This window comes from Sebastes fasciatus, chromosome 18 (genome assembly GCF_043250625.1).
Source record: "Sebastes fasciatus isolate fSebFas1 chromosome 18, fSebFas1.pri, whole genome shotgun sequence".
NCBI classification, from domain to species: Eukaryota; Metazoa; Chordata; class Actinopteri; order Perciformes; family Sebastidae; genus Sebastes; species Sebastes fasciatus.
This window is the reverse complement of record NC_133812.1, coordinates 20,791,083-20,812,703: the sequence shown is the minus strand read 5'-3', so window position 1 is coordinate 20,812,703 and position 21,621 is coordinate 20,791,083. Positions and strand designations below refer to the sequence as shown.

At 40.5% G+C, this 21,621-nt stretch overlaps 1 protein-coding gene across 1 annotated transcript in view; it reads left to right on the top strand.

The window, feature by feature from the left end:
* man1a1 (mannosidase, alpha, class 1A, member 1) overlaps nt 1–21,621 on the top strand; it is a 152,980-nt gene that overhangs the window by 50,700 nt on the left and 80,659 nt on the right. Inside the window, exon 3 of the mRNA XM_074614732.1 lies at nt 14,996–15,111. Coding sequence (XP_074470833.1) covers nt 14,996–15,111 — 116 coding nt within the window. The remainder of the gene's footprint in view (nt 1–14,995; nt 15,112–21,621) is intronic.

Below are 21,621 nucleotides of genomic sequence, written 5' to 3'. Positions count from 1 at the left end.
ATATTTATTTTATTGCAAATGTTGCTGTTGAAATTTTATACTCCATTCATATCGCCATTGTTTACTGTGATGAGCTCTTAAGTTTCTCATGTCCTTCCCTCTGCTATTTGGAGTCTAGCTAATTCAAATAGCTCTTTGGCAGTCTGTTATGACGTTGGTTATTTGCAGGACAGTTGGATGGATCTGTAGCTACAGGCAGTGTGAAGAAGTAAAAGGCCCGTGTATCTCCTGAGACACTCAGTCTTTGCAGCAGAGGTTATCAGCTCGGCTCTGCCTGAAGTGCTTTAGAAGGCCATTGGATGAATGGCAGCCTTTGCCACGGATGCTGCCAGGGTTTTTGTGATGACCTCTTTTCTTTATGTTGTTGTTCCCCTCCTGTCTCCTGTGGCCTTCCCTCCATGGCAGCCCTCTCAATAGCTTTTCTGCTCCCTGTCCCCCGCAGTGATGCTGCAGCTCCTCGCATCATTTTACTTAAGTGACAGAAGAAATGCCCACACAGAATAAAAGTAGATGCCTCTTCCTTTACATTTACACTTGACCTTCAAATGTCAGGTTTATGATGCATCCCCATTATAATAAATAGTTGAGGTCAGTTAAGGACAGCACAGTGATCACAGACCTGCAGTACTTCAGCCTTTATGATCGTTTACTACTGCTTACTTTTTGGTCAATTGGGTACATCATTGTACCTTTTCAACATATCCTCACACAACAGTTCGTATGATATCTTACGAAAAGTTATTCCTCATTTTTCATGCGTTTTCCTACGAATGTTCATTCATCAATTTCCGCTCCAGTCTTTTCAAAATAAACTTCCGTCTTCACAGGAAACAACATGGTTAGGTTTAGGCAACAAAACTACTTAGTTAAGATTAGGCAACAAAACTACTTAGTTAAGTTTAGGCAACAAAACCAGTGAGTTAGGATTAAGCAACAAAACTACTCAGTTACACAGGACACTAAAAGTGGTCTACTTAGCGGTATTTTTTGACCCACCCATCCACCCCGATCTCCTCCCTATGCGGCGTTACTCGCTCTTTATACTTCCTGGTTCACAATTAAGTGGATTACATACGAATTGATTTCATGGGATATATAAGAATTACAATGCATTACGTTTTGTAGGTATAGATACGAACAGTGTATGAGCACATCCTTTTAAAGCCATTTATGTACCTCTACTACATTGTTACTGCTCCAGCAACATACTTTTGTCCTCCAAACTGTAGTAATCTTCTTTTTCTGAGAGTGTAGAGTGAGATTGAGCATGACTTTTGCTGCCCCACGCTTTCTGCCAGAAACTGATTTGGGTTGTCCGTGCAGCACAGATGTCTATTTAATCATGGTATATTATACCATTACTTATTACACCATTAAATGTCTCCCAGCTGGCTTTATTTACAGTAGAGATGAGTGCCCCACTACAACTAATTTAAGTTCACACGTAATAACTGTTTGGCTGCTCTTTACATCCTCTAATACATTTTCACCTCTTGCGGGTGAACAAGGACGTGAGTGTGTTTCTGTGGTTAAAGTTTTAAAGGCTTAAAGAGGAGTGGTGTAGCTTAAAGGAATGTCTATTAGAGAGAATGAAACACAGAAGCTTCTCCTTCACCCCTAAAGTCAGCATTGCGGCAGCATTTCTTGTTATCTATGAGCTATAATGAAAACAATAATGCAACTATATTTTCTGTTTTAGTTGTGTTTTGCTTCAACCAGCACCTCAAAACAATCATGGCAGCACATATAGAAGCAAAGAACATGATCCCTGTTGAAAAAAAGAGACTTCCAGATTCCTTTTAGAGGAAATTCTGCTTCAGTTTTTCATAAGTTTACAGTCAAGTCACTTTTATACGGCTGATTTAAACAGCTCATATTAAGAGGAAGGCTGTTTCACGATCTAGGTACATTTACTGAAATGACAGATCCATATATTGGGCTTCAGCCTAGAATGTGAAACAGCTAACAGCTTTAGGTACTGTAATACAGTGATTCTCAAAGTGGGGTCTGTGGTACTCTACAAAATATTTTTCTATAAATAACATAATGGTGCTGTATGATTAAAAAGTACATATCTACAGATGGGGACTATTTGCTCCAATAAAATAAACATATTGTGTCTATTACTCCCACCCACATTAGCTTTGGGCCAATAGAAACTCTGATATGATTGTGACACATCACGTCAATCTGTCATGAATCAGTCGCTTCCTCAGAGCGCAATGAACCGTTCCTGCTTAGCTTAGCTTATTAGCCAGCTAACTGGCTGGTGAGCATGGAGAAATATTTGTGTCAGTCCTCAACATCAAGTGACGCTAAGCCCAAACTAGGTAAATTGTGAAAATATGACAACAGTTATATTGAGTTTGGTTTTATTGAGAACATTGACGGGAGACCAAAATGCTTCATGTGTCTTCAGGTGCTAGTAAACAAAGCCATGAAGCCAGTCAAGCTAAAGCGACATCCGTCAGTGAACGTCCATCAGCCTAGTTTTTTTCGGTGTGTCCTGCACCATCGACTCTACTCTACCCGTGTGAGTTTTTTCAGCCGATTCAGTATGTTGAATCGCCGTCGGTGCCCGTTGGTGAGAGAATTCACTCTGATTGGCGGTTCAGTTTAAACGAATCAGTGCACAAGAAGAGAAACTGACATAAGGAAATCAAACCAATGTGTAACGTCAAGAGGAAAAAAACTAATTTTTCATCTTCATCTCATCTGGTCATTCCAACACACGGATTTTGTTCGAGTGCAACTTTTTGGCCAAGACAAAGGCGGCGTGAGGCGATGCAACTAGTGGCATTTGTTGCCGCTAGTTCTTTGGCGTCAGCTTGGTGTGTCTGGGCCTTAACCTGGCCTAGCCTGGCCCTGACCCCAAAAAGTTTGAGAACCCCAAGAAGACCGTAGAGACCTTAAAAAGTCCAAGATGTAAAAAAGGGTCCAGTAAGATTTTGAAATAACTTCTAAACTGCACTGGAGGCCAATGGAGAGAGGTCAGCAGAAGAGTTATGTGGTTTCCATTTGGTGCTAGTCTTTTGCAAGCAAGTCTTTTTAATGGGATCCACTTCAGCTGCAGGACATGGTGAGTCATGGTGAGAAAAGACACAATCCTCAAGATGTTTAAAACTAAAACAAAATGAATCTTTATAAAACTAGTTGAACTCTTGTGAGGTAAACAACCAGTGGCTCAGGTGTCTTTCAGGATGGTGAATGATGTGCTCGAACACATCGCCAGGCCCGCCATCCATGCGTGTGCTGCAGCCATCAGAGCCAAATGCAGTGCTTAGTCTTGGTCACAACCCCATCATTGTGTCCTACCGTATTTGATCCAGTTTCCCGTACATCCTTGCCAGCCTCAGAGCCAGCCCCACTCTGTCTGTCGCCATAGCAGATCTAAAAATATTGTTATCGTCCACCAGTCAAGAGGGCTAATGTTTTTTGGTGTCTTTCTATTTCCAGACAAGTCATTTAGTCGGTTATATAATTTGACATTGAGTCCTGGGCTGCAGCCTCAGCTCCCACGCAGCATTGTGTGTGTGTCTGAATCAGATACTCAATCTCTGTAATTGAAATGGATGGAGTAATTCTGCTCCGGCCTGCCCTCAGGTTTCTGTGTGTGAGGAGGGAGGGAGCTTGTATTTGGTTGTGTCTGAAATGATGTAAATCACGCTCTGCACAGAGGTGGGTGGGACACAGATGAGAGGAGCACTGCAGCAGCTGAAATGTGTGGGGGGGGGGGGTATCCATCACATGCACACACTGCGATGTGCACAGTCATCTCCTGAGCCTTTGTTATAGAACCTTGAGTCTGCATCCACATTAATTAATCACACACACACACTCCTGAACAACAATCCTGCTCGCCCGGGCTTTGAATCCCCCTCAAGGCCTGGAACAACACACTGCAGCAGCACCGCCCATCTTCCTCACGAACACACACACACCTCATAGACACTCACACACTCATGCACACTCATGCACACTCCTCGAAGTCTCCTGGTCCCTGGAAGTTCCCACGCCTGAATAAACGAGGCAGCCAAACAAAATGAACAACACCGATTGAGATTTTCCTACCTGCAGCTTCTTGTATATGGTGTGTTATCACAGCTTTGCTTTAAATCCCTCTTTTCTGTATCACTGACAGGTGGTGTGTTTTTCAACACACACACACACACACAAGTGAAGCGTGATAATGCCTTTCACTGTAACCTTGACAAAAAGTGTTGACGCTCGAGTATCTAGCAGCAGAAGCCAATAGGTTAATACACTTTGGGATTGTGTCTGCGTGTGTTCGTGCGTGCGCATGCTTTCTGCCTACGATAACACGATTAGCCGAAGGCTTAGCCATCACTTTTCCTCACCTCCCCTCTGTGACCTCTCACAAAATACAGTGTAGACGCAGCGTTGAGGCGGCGGTTGGGGCTAAATGGGATCACCAGCGGGGCTGAGGGGTGTTGAGATCGGGATCAAATTGTAGGATTAAGGATTAGACCTGGAGTTTGCATTGAGTTAGCATTATGATACGGGACGTGTTTCTATCTCGAGAACATTTTTGGGGCTCAGAAAGTAAGCGAGCCGAGGAGAAACTTCAAGAAGGGATTTTTTTTTTAGGACATCATTTTCATAAAATGAGAGCAGCCTGCAGTTTTTCTTTTAATATCAGTGACACTTTGACTGCTGTCACTCATGTGAAGGCTGAGGCTGCTAGTTTTGAGCTAAAGCTGCTGAGTCAGTGTGCGCTGCCAATATTAATTTATCTCTCCCAGTAAAGCTGGAAAGAGGCCATGTGTTTTCTAGCTGCCTGTTTTCTTGTATGGTAGAATATATATCATAAAAAGTTTAGAGCATTTCACAAAACTAGGTCAACAGGTTGCTTTAGTTGTGATAGTGAAATGGAACTCATATTTCTGCCGTTACGTGGAACGCTGTGTTTTGATCGTAATTATTACACAGCTTTGTTTAATACTTTATTCTTATTGGTCAATCAAGTCATTCTGCGGTCTGTTATTTCTTTATAGCAGACCGTTGCTATGGGCGCAGACCGTTGCTATGGGCGCAGACCGTTGCTATGGGCGCAGACCGTTGCTATGGGCGCAGACCGTTGCTATGGGCGCAGTACTTAGGACTCTGGAGGACTATAGATTTGCCGTTTTTTCACATTAAACCCGGTGAAATTATCGACCAAAGCTCACTTGGTGATTGTTGGAAAAAGTAACAACGACGGTATAGGTGAGTTTTATTTTGTTTCTGTCCAGTTTGGATGAAGTGTTTTACGATGCTCCGCTACCTACAGCTGATCTCAACATAAACCAAAAATACACGTGGATGATGACGCAAGCTGAACGGAGAAGGGGGTGAATCATACTAGGGCATCTTGGCGGAGGTCTGCGCTCTCCGAGTGCCATTCTAGTTTCTCATTTATCACATTTGGTTTGTATAATGTTGTTTTACAGTTTTCAGATTTGTTTAACAGATACATTTTCAACATACTTGAATATAATTATAGTTATCACACTACTAACATCCACTCAAATGACCACCTGTGTACTCACTCCATTAAAAACCAAACTCACTGGTGTAGGGCTTTCACCACATATTTCCTCACTGAAATAGAAATCGTAGCTGCAGGTCACAGAACAACGGGTCACCGGATACATGGTAACATCGACAATAGGCAGAGGCGGAGCACTCGTCCTTCTCGAGTTATCAAAAATGACGCAGGTCCTTACTTAAATATGATGGGCAGGAGATAAATATTTAATCAAGGGACATGTTGATCATAACAGACTCAGTCACACAATAACTGCTCAGTGTTTTTCGGATGCTGCCTGACAGAGGGGAGTAGAGAGCTCCAGGGTAAAGTGCGGCGCATATTGATTCGCATTGTTCGTGTGACATGTAGTTGCAGGGCTGGCTTTATTGTGGGAGAGGAGCTGTGCTTCACATGGCTGCTGTGACATAACCCGCAGCTCTCACAGTGCTCAGGTTGAATTGTGTGGAGCTGCGAGCTGTGAATAGCAGTGAAAGGGAGATGCAGAAGCCTCACCAAGGAGCTCGGTGTGACCCAGAGCTGGAGGGCACAGCCGACTGTGGAGGTCACGCTTTGTGTTCACATGGTGCTCATGATGTAACTGTTCTTTACTTCATGTTCCCAAAGCAAAGGAACACATCACACATATCTAGATATTATATTAACATAGTCACTGAAAATATAACACCAATTTAGTTTGATGGAATAAAAGCTTTTCATAACCAAACTGAGTGAGCTAATAAAGGATATGAAAATAAATGTCGGGGGATTCAGGACTTTTTGGGGCTATAGCGTATAATAATTCCATATCCTATTGATTGATTTAATTGATAAAGTTTATGCTTTAATATAAAGTAGAATTTAGTTTTTTTTATGATCAGCTTTTACAGAATTTACAACCGTTTTTTACTTTTACTCTCGTGGACTTTGTATGTTTGCTAGTTTGCTTAATTACTTTATTGTTCTTCCTATGAAATGAGTACTTAACAGTATGTTGATCTTTCACTGGTGATACTTATAGGCTTTATAGAAGGGAAGGTAGTTGCGCCAAGCCATGACGTGAACGGCCGCAAGCAGTCGAGCCGCGCTGGCACAGTGTGTTTGAGTGTTTGTAAAGTTAAATACTAGATTAACTACTTTAATCTAGTTAGCATCCGTAAATTAACACAGCTCCAATACGGCTTAAAGCTATCTGTAAACAGTAAAATAAGTAAGTACAAACAATGAGAATTGTAGCATGTATGCAGGGTGTGCAAGGCAACACAATGAATTTAAATGTACTAAAAACACATTTTAAACACAAGAACCTTTCCTTCAAAATGTGGCAGATACAGTTGGGGATCAGTGTAGACTTATTACTTAATCCCTCACAGGAACACACACAGTTAAATTGTTATTCCGCCTACTGATTCAGAACATAATGTCTATACTCGACTGAATAAGTAGAGCTCATGTTTGCATTTTGACCTCTGTCAACACAATCATTGGTTTGTGTTTGTGCGAAAGAGAAAAAGCAACATCACATTTGTCAATCGCTCATGCACACTCCCACATCACAGCATCACAGATTACAGATCCGTCTTCGTCGCCTGATTGCGTGAAGTGAAGGTTATTTTGTTCTGAACAACCAAACAATGCATCACTTCCATCTGACACACACACACACACACACACATACTCACACACACTCTGCAGTGTAGGAAGAAATGCAGAAAGTCAATGTCATTATTGACCAGTCATCCACACTGATAGAGTTATACCAGCTAATGTTTTTAGCACTGAACTGCAGTGGACAGGCTGTTCTCATACACCGCTTGAGGCCATACCTAAAATGAATGCACTGTAATTCATATGTATCCTACAAAATCAATTTGCATGTAATAATCCATGTAATTGTGAACCAGGAAATATAAAGAGTAACAAACGCCGCATAAAGAGGAGGTCGGGGTGGGTCAAAAAGATACCAGACATTCGCCCAGGAGAACAGTGTTTGTGTCCCGTGTGAAACCATACGTTAACGTTGATTTATACATACATAAGTAACGCCTCTTTCGTCTTTATTTTAACCCAAACCACGATCTTTTCCTAAACCTAACTGAGTAGTTTTTTTGCCAAAACCTAACCAATTTGTTTCCCGTGAAGACGGAAGTTTATTTTGAAAAGACTGGAGCGGAAATAGACACCTGCTTCATGTGTTGCTGGACATTCATAGGAAAACGCATGAAAGATGAGGATTAACTTTTTGTAATATATCATAGGAACCGTTGTATGAGGATACGTTGCAGTAGAATGCTTGCTCATGGGGGTTCTCTTGTTGGGTCTCTAAATTATAGAGTACGGTCTAGACCTGCTCTATATGAAAGTGTCATGAGATAACATCTGTTATGATTTGACGCTATATAAAAATAAATTGAATTGAATAGAATAACACTTTGTACATGACGTACTGTAGGATACGACAGGCAGGAGTGTGTGTGTACATGAACATCTGGCTATGTAAGTGATGAGCGAAGCATGCAAGGCGTGGTGCTTTCTGTTTTAATTCATCCGTCACTCTCCTCTTCACTCATTTCCTGTTAGAGGAACTCAGGGAGGAAATAAAAGGGGGAAAAAAAGCAGAGTGGATTAGGATGGAGGGAGGAATCAAAGGAAGGAAACAAGGAGATAAAGTTGAGAGGCAGAAGGACAGAAAGAGAGAGGGAGGGAGGGAGGGAGAATAGAAGTACTGGAAAGAGAACAGCAGAAGGAGAGACTATTGATGGGACACCTCATTAGAGGACAAGTGAATGTAGGAGGAGGAACAACTGGATGGATTGTGTTTCGAGGCACACAGGACTGGAAGGACTGATACTGTTCGTTAATGACTTTTGGACCTTGAGCCTCCCTTTTCTTTCTGCCATCCCTCTCCCATCCATCCTTATTCTCTGTCCGGGAACAGAAAGGTAATGATTCTTCTCGTCTTCGGAGGACGCCAGCGCTTTCATTTTTCATCTTTCCATCCGTCTTTCCCATGTTCTGCTTTAAAGGTGATGTCAACAAGGGCGAGCGTCATACAAGCCTTGTTTTCTTCTTTGTCATTTAAGCAATCTCTGAAGAACCAGAGCTTCACCTCTGACGTGCAACGCTATGATTAATGACATGGTGAAGGAAAAAAACAAGGGCTGATGGGGTTGATTTCCAACAATACATTTATTAGGGCTGTCAAGGTAACGCATTAATGCAACTTGCAATTTTTAGGTTGCAGCGGGCTCCGTTTTAAAGCTAGAGTGAAGATACTGGTATCATATGAAACTAAAAAAACCTAAGGAATCCATTGGTACCAATCCATCTCATATTAGCTTGTCGCAAAGGAGCTAAATAACGCTCCAAACTTATGCTAAATTTTGGTGAGGAAAAACTGGCATGGCCATATTCAAAGGGGTCCCTTGACCTCTGACCTCAAGACATGTGAATGAAAATGGGTTCTATGGGTACCCACGAGTCTCCCCTTTACAGACATGCCCACTTTATGATAATCACATGCAGTTTGGGGCAAGTCATAGTCAAGTCAGCACACTGACACACTGACAGCTGTTGTTGCCTGTTGGGCTTGAGTTTGCCATGTTGTGATTTGAGCATATTTTTAATGCTAAATGCAGTACCTGTGAGGGTTTCTGGACAATATTTATCATTGTTTTGTGTTGTTAATTGATTTCCAATAATAAAAAGATACACACATTTGCATATAGCAAGCATATTTACCCACTCCCGTGTTGATAAGAGTATTAAATACTTGACAAATCTCCTTTTAAGGTACCTTTTGAACAGATAAAAAAATGTGTGATAAGTTTGCGATTAAATATCGATTGACAGCCCTACAAGAAAGAGCCACAAAAATAAGAAGTAGCTTCTAAGAGGAGGAATTGAATTTAATATCTTCCAGTGGTGCACTCACACTGGTAGCAGCAACAGGAAACAAAGCAGGGAGAAAATATTCATCGGAGAAGGCGATCCCCAGCACTCTTCTGAAGACGTAAAAGCAGTCGAGGCGTGTTGCCGTGGGCGATAACACTGGTGTTTGTGGTTTTCTGGAAAGACCTTTTACATATGTAAGAAATCTCCCACTGCGACAAGCCTACCACCTACAGCAGATATCACAAGGCCTGTCCTCCCCTACTGCTCTTCCTTTATAGAAGCCTCCTAGACTCTCTCCTCCTCCGCTACCACTCATGTTTTACAGAAGCATCAGAGACGCTGCCCTCTGCGGAGCCATCTGCTGCCTCACCACGCTCGCAAACAGAAACAAACTCCTCGGCAGCAACACACATCAACTCCAAGATCATCGGATTTTGCTCTCACAACCTCACAGACCTCAGCTTAAGCCTGTCTCACTTTTTATAGTCATCCCATCTGGACTCTGACACAAATCCTGGATGTGGTAACAAGCTGATTTTAGCAGATTTCTTGTGTCCCTCGTGACCCGGGACAAGCTGTCTCACAAACATCAGAGATCTATTTGATTAAAACCCCAATCTGTGATCAGCGGCCGTGGTTACACTTGTCATCCGATCACGCCAGGGCGTATTAACTGTCAAGTCTGTACGCTCTGAGATAGGATCTGCTCGCATTTGGATCCGATCAGCCAGACCACATGTCGAGGTGGCCTGGCTCACATTGAGTTTGGATCTCAGTGAGTTGTGGACAGCATGTGGGTGTAGATAAAACAAAAAACAAGTCTACTAATACTTCAGGGTGGAAGAGTAAGCAACAAAAATAATTGGCAACTTTTATTGCGAAGAATTTACAGGAAGTGAAATGTGTTTATCACTGAATTAGCGGAGCTTTCGTAGCGTCTATTCTTCAATAAAATAAGTGTGCTAATACTGCAGTTAGGAAGAGTAACGGGGGACTTTTATTGTGAAGAATTTACAGGAAATGTAATGTGTTTATCACTGAATTAGCCGAGCTTTGTTAGCGGCTATTCTTCAATAAAACAAACCTACTAATACTGAAGGGAGTAAGATGAGTGGTCACTTCTTGACCACGTAATATATCAGATCACTATCCGATCAGGCAGGTCGCATTAAAGTGTCAAGTGTGGACACATATGCGGACACAGCTGAGTTCCGATCTGGTGCTTCACGAAAAGTCTCATTGAAGTGTCAAGTGTAACCACGGCCAGTGTCATCTGCTCGTTCTTAATATTTTGTGCAGTAACTGAACGGTCAGGAATCTACCAATTATATTGTTGGTTATCGTTTCACCTATGAAATGTTGAAAAAAAAGTGTAATTAGTGAATTTCCCAGAGCCAAAGGTGACTCTTTCAAATAACTTTTATACATTTTTGATTTTTTTCCCCCATATATGATGGAAAGCAGCAAATCCTCCCATTTGACAAGCTGGAAGCTGCTAATGTTTGGCATTTTTTGCTTGAAAAATGACTGAAACAATTAAGCTGTTATCAAAGCAGTTGCTAATTAATTTTCTTTCAAACAGCTAATCAATTATTCAACTAATTAACTTCCAAAATGAGCTTGTTTTCCTTTCGAGTTCAGTTAGAACATCAGTTGCTCACCATCTTTAATAGCAGACTAAAAGCATATCTTGACATGATTTCCGTATCCAGATAAATGATTATTAACCAGCACGCTCGCTCTCATTTATGTTTTACGTTTGATTTGTTATCTTGGTGCACAAATGTCAAGTTTTCACTGCAAGAAAATCACAAGATGAAGCAACTGCAGCAGAGTTTTCACTTATTTTATGTAATAAGACCTTTTCTCAGGACAGTGCACTTGATTGATATCAATCTCACTTTCATATTAGTTTTGTTGAACTTGTTAGTGTGGGACAACCTACACATTTATCATTATTATTAGTACATAGAGAACTTCAACAGAAAAAAAGATCTAATTAGCCACAATAATGAATCATTGGTGTGGGTGTCTCAGGCCTTAGATAATAAAAAAGTTATCACAACATTATCTCTATTAATACTATATGTCATGATGATGACTAAATGTATTCCACACAATAAAAAAGATTATTCATATTGCTCCTGTTGACCTATTGAATCAAATCAGTACAAGGAGAAAATTACTCAAACATGAAAACTGTGAATCACAATCTCAAATGTGTCCCGATACTTTATATGGAGAGAAAGAATAATGTTATCACCCAGACCTACTCAGCATTTTGTTTAGAAATAAAAAAACAAAACTGTAACATATTTCATAAAAACATGTATACTGTATATCCTTTACAGGAGGTCAAATGTCATAAAACTTTCCACAGTCTTTCCTTTACGCTCTAACATTTTCTCTTTTATAAATATGGTATTAGTATCCTGGTCACTCTTTGACCATCTGTACCTCTGACACACACACACACACACTCAGATACAGGATGAGCAGTGAGGGGGAAGGAAGCGCAGTGACAAGACAATGGACGGGAGGAAAGTGTCTTGTCCTCTCGTTGTCGCTTTGGAGGCTTCAATGGAGTGAAAATGTGAGATGGATGAAAAACAGGAAGGACAAGTGACTACAACAGTAACTGAATCTGCTGACGCCTCCAGTCACATGCTCTCTCTCTTTCTGTACATATGGCTGGAGGCAAAACATTCACACTATCACAAGTTAGATGTTTGGTCAATGTCTGATTAATTACACATTAATTGTAGAACTCTAACGCCATATTTTAATGTAGATTTCAGTGCACAGTATTTGTGATTCTCCCTATACTTCCTCAGTATTGTCATGTCATTCTTACTTTCCTCTTCTTCTAAAAGCATTAGTTCGATAACAAGATCGGTGTCACTCTCATATCTGTGAGTGGTGCTGGTGCCAGGAGGGGATTAGTTTAGCTTGGCATAAAGACTGGAAGCATTTAGCCTGGCTCTGTCCAATTTAAGAAAATCCACTTACCAACACCCGAAATGTGCATTAGGGCTGCAACTAACAATTATTTTAATTGTTGATTAATCTGTCGATTAATTTCTTGATTAATGGATTAGTTGTTTGGTCTATAAATGTCAAAAAATGTAGATCAGTGTTTCCCAAAGCCCCAGATGACGTCCTCAAATGTCTTGTTTCGTCCACCCCTCAAAGATATTCATAGAGGAGTAAAGAAACCAGAAAATACTTGCATTTAAGAAGCTGGAATCAGAGGATTTTCACTTTTTTTCTTTAAAAAATAATTCAAATAGATTAATCGATTTTCAAAATAGTTGAAGATCGATTAATTGTTTGTTAAATCTGTACAAACAGAAATGTAAAAAACGTGAGTTGCCAGATACAGTCAATACAGTCGGTAATGTAATTCCCTGTAACTGTTGTCGTTACATTTCGTTGCCATGTTGCTCCGCCATGTTTCTACAGTAACCCAGAACGGACAAACCAAACACAGAGGGCCATTTGCGTTTTCACGACAGCCATCGTAGTTCTCCTACACGCTTGGCACACGGAAGAAGTTTCAGTTGGTTGCAATCTGCAACCTCATCACTAGATGCCTCCAAATTCTACACACTGCACCTTTAACACACAGATAGAAGAGTGGAATCGATCTGTCATATTAAACTATTCCTTTAATACCCAGCTTTTCTGTAGAGGTTCAGTCTTTCCAGGGGATTTTTTTGGCATGAATGTCGATAGTGAATATGGTATATCAGCAGCTTTATCCAGAAATATTATTTGTATCTATTGCTTTGTAATCACAATCATGTTCACAGCTAGTGAAAAATTGACCAAATTGTCATCTCTGTCGGTGGTGATTCTAAAGAAATAATCATATTTTCCAGACACGGAGTGAACACAGTGCTACCTCTGATGGACAACAGTGGCTCTGCGCCTGTGGCTGATGATTCAGCATTGTGTGTAATGGAAAGCTTTTAGCTGCCTTTGCATCCTCCCACTTCTTACAGAGGGAAATAAACCCACAGATTTACACAATAACAAACCTGCATCTTTCTGGCTTTTCATCTTGACTCTATACTGTATTTAAATTTGTTTTTTTTCTGTGTGACTTGGACTGTTTTTCTATAACTATTTAAGCACTTTCCTCTTGTTTTTCTTTCCACTTTTCCTCCCTGCCCTTCTCTCTGAGAGTCGCCCTCCCTACGCTGATGTATTCATGTCTTACTAGTTGCCTTATTCCTCTCCATCTTCCATTTCTATTGTTTTTTGCCTTTTCTGTCTCACCTCTAAGTGGTCAGATAGCTCAGCCAGAGGAGGCCTTGTGTTTATAACGAGTATGTTAGGACTAAAAGCTTTGCCGCGGGCTTGGTGCTGCATGCTTAATGATTTATTGAGCTCCCTGGCACACACACAGGCTGAGGTGTTGGGGTAGTGTTGGATTCGTTAAAGGGGTTTGGGTAATGACAGCGTTGGAATGATGGTTTGTGTGTCTTCCCTCCTGCTATGAGGCTAATCACCAGAGATGAGCAATACTCCCGACGTTTCATCAGCGCCGATAATGGCTGCCTCTCACCATCTGTTGAGCGAAATTATTTATTCAACCTCCAAACATAACTCTTAACTTCTGCTGTTTGTTCGCTGCTTTTTCTCGGCGAGACTGCTGCCAGCACCTGTTGTCATTCAGACTTATAAAAGGAGTGGTATGCTGACTAACAAGCTTTTAACATTTGAGGGAACTTCATTGGAGAAAAGTTGAACAAGGTTGTTTATCCAGCTTCCTTCCCAGCATTTCTCAGTTTATTTAGCAGACAGATGATTAAGGATGTCACGATACCAGGAATTTAGTAGTAGATACCAATTAAATTCCACGATTCCTGGGTACCAATTTGATACCAAAATAAAAAACTAAAGTAAACTTAAACATCATCTCCTTTTTACTGATTGCATACTGGTTTTTGTTAGGAAGTTAAACAGGTCTTCCCTCTCCATTACCTATTTTATATTGCTGTGAAAACATCTCCTTCAAACAACTGGATTTATTCAAGTTTCTCGCCAAAAACTACATTTTACAAGATTACATTTGAACTAGGGCTGTTAAAGTTGACGCGATAATAACGTGTTAATGCAAATTTGTTTTAACGCCACTAATTTGGTTGTAGCGGACTCTGTTTTAAAGCTAGAGTAAAGATACTTGCTTCATATGAAACTAGAAAACCTACGGAATCCATTGGTACCAACCATGTTATACTAGCTTGTTATACTAGCGGGTAAATAACGCTCCAAACCCAGGCTAAATTGTGGCAAGGCAAAACTGGTATGGCCATTTTCAAAGGGGTCCCTTGACCTCTGACCTCAAGATATGTGAATGAAATGGGTTCTATGGGTACCCACGAGTCTCCCCTTTACAGATCTTGAATGTACATTTCAAACAGATAAAAAATGTGTGATTAATTTGCGATTAATCACAATTAACTACGGACAATCATGCCATTAATCTTGATTAAATATTTTAATTGATTGACAGCCCTGAGAAATTCTGTAATCTATCTCTAACCTTTGTATCTCTTTCTCTTGCAGGCAGTATAAAGGGAGCGACGATAGTGGATGCTCTGGATACCCTCTACATCATGGAAATGTTTGAAGAGTTTGAAGCTGCTACGGACTGGGTGGAGGAGAACCTCGACTTTAATGTGGTAAGGAAGTGTGTGTGTGTGTGTGTCCTTGTGATGATCAACTAAATTGATTTCGCCAAAGCCTTGACCCTCTGCCATAAGCCATAAGCCAGTCGATACAAACTTGAATCATTGACGTCAACTACAGACTGGAGCCTTGAAGGACCTTTAAAGTCCAGGAGTTAATGTAGGCAAGACTCGGTCACGATGTAATTAAAGATATATATAACAGATAAGAACACTACGTCTGAGATCCAAATAACTGGAGGTGAAATAAAACAAATAATTCAGCAGCTACAGTAGTTATTTACATAAAAAGACAGAAGGTCTTTTGTAGAGTGCAACTTCATCTCAGTGTTTATATTTTGTCATATGATGCTGTCCAATAGGGCTGCAACTAAGGATTATTGCCATTGTCAACATCATGGATTTCATTCTTTCCCACCAGCACTTGAATGCAACATATAGTTTGGCGTAAATCCCAAATCTAGATCACCACCTGTCTGCTGAGTTTCAGCCAAATCCGCCTGTAACATCCTGAGATATGTTGTTGCCGACAGATGCACAGGAGTGAAAACATAATCTGCTTCCAACTTACATGTCGTTTGAGGAGGGAAAAGAACATCACTTGCCAGAAAACTGCAGGGCGGGATGTTTACTGTCAACATTAAATGGTTCGAGTATTACAAGAGGAGGTAATGTTTGCAGGAGCCTGTTTTAAGTGAAAGAGACAAATATCTCTCAAGTACCCATATTCTACTGTCAGCTGTGTATGTAACCAAGCTGCGTCAAAGTAGACGTGATCAGTGTTGCATCCCGCTGTCACGCAGAACAATAGAAGCACAGTTTTCTCATTAAAACACTAAGAAACTCTTGAAAGCTCCTCGCGTAAGGACGTATGCAATATACACAGGACTCCCAAGCCCCGTAAACATTTTATTTTAAGCTTATGAAATGCAGAAAAATATGTGATCACATTTATTGCTTTATGCCACCTTTCAGATAAAGCCTGTAAGTCACGTTAGCTGTTTTATTTTGACTTTTAATGGCTGTGATTCAGCTGAACACTTTGTAGACGTTATGTGCGTGACCTAATGTATGATGTAGTCTTAAAATAAACGTATACAGAGACGTGACAAGATGAGCAGGGAGACGTCTGCCTGAATTTCACCGCATGTAGGTCAGTGTAAGTGAACTGTAATACCGAAGACTCTTGATGGTTTCCTCAACTTGTTGTTAGAAGAAGACTGTGTGTAATGTGTGTGTGTGTGTGTAGTGTACAATCAGCAGCTGGATGGAAAAAGGCCTTGATGTTGCCGCACTTATCCATCCCCCTATCTAAGCTGAGTCATTGATGTGTGTGTGTGTGTGTGTGTGTGTGTGTGTGTGTTACAAAACTCTAACTCAAAGCAGCATGTGAAAATGATGAAGCACAATTTCAGCAACTATAAAAAAAAAATATTAAAGAGGACCTATTATGCTCATTTTCAGGTTCATACTTGTATTTTTGGTTTCCACTAGAACATGTTTACATATTTTAATGTTCAAAAAACAGTATTTTTCCTCATACCGGCAGTGCTGCAGCACCTCTTTTCACCCTCTGTCTGAAACGCTCTGTTTGATCTCCAGTCTGCTCTGATTCGTCAGCTGGCCCACTGTTGTGATTGGTCAACCGAACCAAACTCTTCGGATTCTGCTCCAGCTCCACTCTAACCATAGACAGTATATAAGAAGTGAACGTAGTCACCGTGACGTCACCCATTGGTTTGTGGACTGAAAATTTTGAAGCATTGAGTTCGACATTTTGGCCGTCATCATCTTGTTTTTTTGCAACCAGAAGTGACACGAGAAGGTGGAGTTAAGTACAACCGAACGCTGAATAAGACAATTTTAGGCGACCAAGATGTTACAATTAACTTTCATGAGCTGAAGACACTCTGTGAAAGGGTTAAAGTTGTAATACGAAAAAATGGACAACTCCCAGACCGGACAACGCCGGACGTTGCCCACCGGCTCTAACTAACTTTGTTTGAGGGCGTGCCACTAGCTGCTAGGAAGGTATTATGCAAATGTGTGACTTGGTGACATCACCACGTTACAGAAGAAAAAGCAGGACTTCAATCAAGGCGTATCAGGCAGTTCAGGAGCAGTGTTTCTGTGGGGAAGAGCAACTCCCTTTGCAGATCTTTTACATGCAAAAAAACCGATATAACACACTAAAGGAACGGGGAAAAAGCATAATAAGTCATCTTTAAAAACATGAGAAAATATAGAAAAAAAAATATTTTCAATTTCAGTGACTCCAAAATTAATAGTTTTTTTCAATTACTTGTGCTCAAAATTGCTGGATGTTTAGTATTTTATGTGGTAAATGTATCCTTAATGAGATGATATAAAACTTGTGATGCCTGGGTGATTACCTTGTAAGAAACAATTATCCAGACTTCTTAATGAGCTCTGCTGGTAATGGATCACAATGTAATGAGTTATCAGTGTAAGTGAAACTATTGTTCAGAGATATTTTAATTAAAACAGATTGAATCCACACCAAAAAAAAAGTAAATCAAGAATTTTCATATCTTGAAATTCATGTTGAAGAGTGAGACATTGAACGTGAACACAGGAATCACAGAAGTGTGTTTGTGTGTGTGTTTGTGTGTGTGTTTGTTTTTGTGGGCAGGAAATGAGTGCATTGACTCCAATTGCTCTTCTACAACGTTATCAATAAAACCCAGAGGGGCAAAGAGCCAAAATCTTGTCTAATGGATCCATACAGAAGTCTATTACTGCTTACTTCTTTAGTACAAGCACACAGACACACACACACACACACACACACACACACACACACACACACACACACAGACACACACAAACGCTGCTGGATGGATAAGAGGGGAGGAATCAAACTCTTTGATATCAGCTTGCTCCTTTTCTTTCTTCCTCTCGTGAATTCTAGTTTTATTATTCGTCCTTTTTTAATTCTACGCCCGTGGTAAAGTGTTACACCGTGAACTTGCCAGTGTGAGTTGCTTAGCCTTACACACACACACACACACACACACACACACACACACACACACACACACACACACCGATAACAGGTTAGTTGCACTACAGTTAATTAAAAGGTGCTGTGGGGTCTCCATGGTTAATCAGGTTTAAATGCTTTGCTTTAAATCCTTATCAGCTTTTATTACCCGTCATTAACAGGCTTGTAGAGAATAGCAGTGTTGATATATTTATGAGCAAAATATTTCACTCAAAAGTTAACACTAGAGAAAATCTGAAATTGAGAATCTCATCCATGTAATGAACAACAGAATTTATGAAAGGCGTAACAGGTATAGTTTGACTTTCTTTTAAAGGACAGATGGACGTTTGCTGATGAGCTTAACGATACGGGAACGTGTAGATGTATCTGCAACTAACACACACACACACTTTCCCTTTTGATATCTGCCTTAATTGTAGAAGCATCATCATTATAACTTCCCTGTTAAGAGCTCCTCATTAAGGAGAAACAGAAAAACAAAATGTCTTTATTTCTCCTTTAGTGTAGTCGTGACTGCAAATTTGTTTACAGATTTCAGTTATATTAAGATATCTCAGGTCTGATTCTGAGACCAAAGAATATATCCTGTCCAACATGATATATACATCCACTACTGTAGTTAAATACACCTTCACATCAGCTTTAAAGGTACCATGTGGAGTTTTCAGAAAATCCTTGTTATTAATGACACCAGTGGCCAATCGCAACCCAACGCCACGCTGCAGTGGCCAATCACGTAATCGCCGATCCAAAGCTGTTTAACCCAGCCACGGAGGAACAAAAGACAGTAAACATTGTGCAGTCACTTGGTGTTAATGGGCCATTAAATGACACTCCCACACCGCCGCACAACCTTGCGCTAATCACTGTAATGCCTAATTTGCTTTGTATTGTTACATCACTTATTGTTGGCTAAAATCAACACCATTTGTCATAATACATAAGTTAGTATCATGGATCACGTTAGCTGGTGAAGTAATTTGGCAAGCTAGCCAACTAACATATCTACTCACTGTGATAGTGTTTTGCTAACGTTAATGAGCAAGCGAGCTACGGTTAGCCAGCTAGCTGTGACGTAGCTACGCGGCATGGATCTGGCGTTGGTTACTTCATAATGTTAGCTACTAAAGTAATTTTCAAAACGGCAAGCTAGCCAATTTATCATTTAGATTATCCCGGGAGTCTCGATGAATTAGCTGACGTTATCCACTCAAGACAGCATTTTGCTATGTTAGCGACACACTGTTAGCGCTGTAGGGGAGCTGAAGAAGGTCAAGGCACTTAGGAGCGTCTATAAACGTCACATCCTTTGAATTTTCCTGGCAAAACCTTTCAGAGTCATTTACATAGAAACTAGTCCACAGGCTGTTATAGGCAACCGAGAATGGGGAAGGGCTCTGTTTTTAAGTTACATTACAATCCGTTCACACATTGGCAATAAAAAACATTAATACTGTTAATTGTTACATACTGTATAGTGCCTTTAATCCTCCTTACTGTACTGTATGCTAAACTGTGGATATTTCAGCTCATTCACATGTAGACTTGTCACACTTGAATTTCCAGTGCCACAGCAACCCCTTGTGCATAATCCTGCCTTATTTACGGTATTCACCAGCAGTCGTCCCGTCACTCAAGTAGCATTGTCACAGCAGGAGGCCCATTGTTTTCTGCTCTAGTCATCTGCTGCAGTAGGCGTAAAGGTACCTTTGATACTCAACACTTTCTGCATATGCTTTGGAATAAGTGCTTTTTAATGGCGAGGCTGTTATTGTGAAACCACCTCGGGAAGGGTTGCTTTAAATCTATTTAGATGTTACTAAAGAATCAATAAAGATTTTCTATAAAAATAGATTTAGACATTTTTCCTCACTTACTCAGGAAGTTTTGTCTGAAAGATCTCATAGACACAAAAGATTGAGTCTTATCTGACAGCATGGATAAATGACACGGAAAGACAAAACCGATGTTATGTCTTAAGATTAACAATAAACTTTCGCGACTCGAGTGAATTGATCCAGGAAAGTACGTCTTAAAATATACATTCTCAGAGGAGATTTAAAAGTTGAAAATGCTGCCATTGTGCCAGAGCTTATAGGGGCCTTTAAAGTGATTTGCAGACGCAGAAAAATGTATAAAAAAGAGCCCGAGAAAAACAAAGGTTTGTTAAACAAACAAGGGAGAATGCTTGAGACTCATGAATACAGAAGTGATGACAGTAGCCAGCAGTGTCTGTCTCTGGACACTTTGCCAGAAGACATGAAGTAACAGATGGAGAAAGGAGGGAATACAGATATACTTGATGTCTTTATGCAACATGTCGGCGTCAATCCAACTGTCCCTAAGCAAAAGGACAAAAGTTCTGATGGCTTTGAATTGTCAGTATACACGCAAACGCCATCACAGTAGAATGACAGCAGTAGCCGTTGGAAAAAAACTGTTCTCCCATATTTTTGTGCTCCTTATAACTGCTGTGTGAACAGATTTTTCTCAGGAACTGTGGGGTATAGACTAATGTACTCTCTTAATGCCAGAACAAACCTGCGCACCACATACTGATTGGTTCACACAGAAATTACAGATGGTCTCAGGAGAGGAAAGAAAAAGTTGCTGGCCAAGGAGTAAATTGTGCAACCGCATTAAGGAACAGAAATATGATGTTTACTAGATATTAGTCAAATTAATTCAATTGATCCGGCTCTTGAGCTCAGCCACATGAGCCAGGGGAAATTTAGCCAGTGGTATGCAATATTTTCTTTCTTTCGTCTTTCTTGTTCTGTAGCAGCATTTAGTTTTCCTACATACTTTCCTACACAGTGTTTTTGGTCATCAAAGAATACATGTTTTTGTTACAAGTGGGGATGTATATATCAGGTTGTTCTCATACACCGTTCGTAGCTATACCTACGAAAACTAAATGCACTGTAATTCGTATATATCCCACAAAACCAGTTTGTATGTAATCCACGTAATCGTGAACCAGGAAGTATAAAGAGTGACAAACGGAGGTCGGGGCGGATGGGTGGGGGGAAAAAATACCGGACTTTCGCCCAGGAGACCGCTGTTCCTGTCCCTGTGTGAAACCAGAAGTCAACGTTGATTTATTTGCCATGTAACTTCCGTACTCAAATAACACAACTTCTGTAGTTACTTTAACCCAAACCACGATCTTTTCCTTAACCTAACTAAGTAATTTTGTTGCCTAAACCTAAAGTTGTTTCCTGTGAAAACGGAAGTTTCAACTGTTATCAGGCCATTAAATAGGCGTTATCGGTCACTATAAGCACCACAGTTATGGGTTATTAGGGGCCTACTACACCTACTATGTTGTAAAAGTGAAATTGAAACACGTTCTAACATGTAAAACTGAATGAAACGTTATGTTTTGAACACAAACAAAAGGCTTCTTTAGGTTTAGACAACAAAACTACAACTTCTTTAGGTTTAGGCAACACAACTTAAGGTTAAGAAAAAAC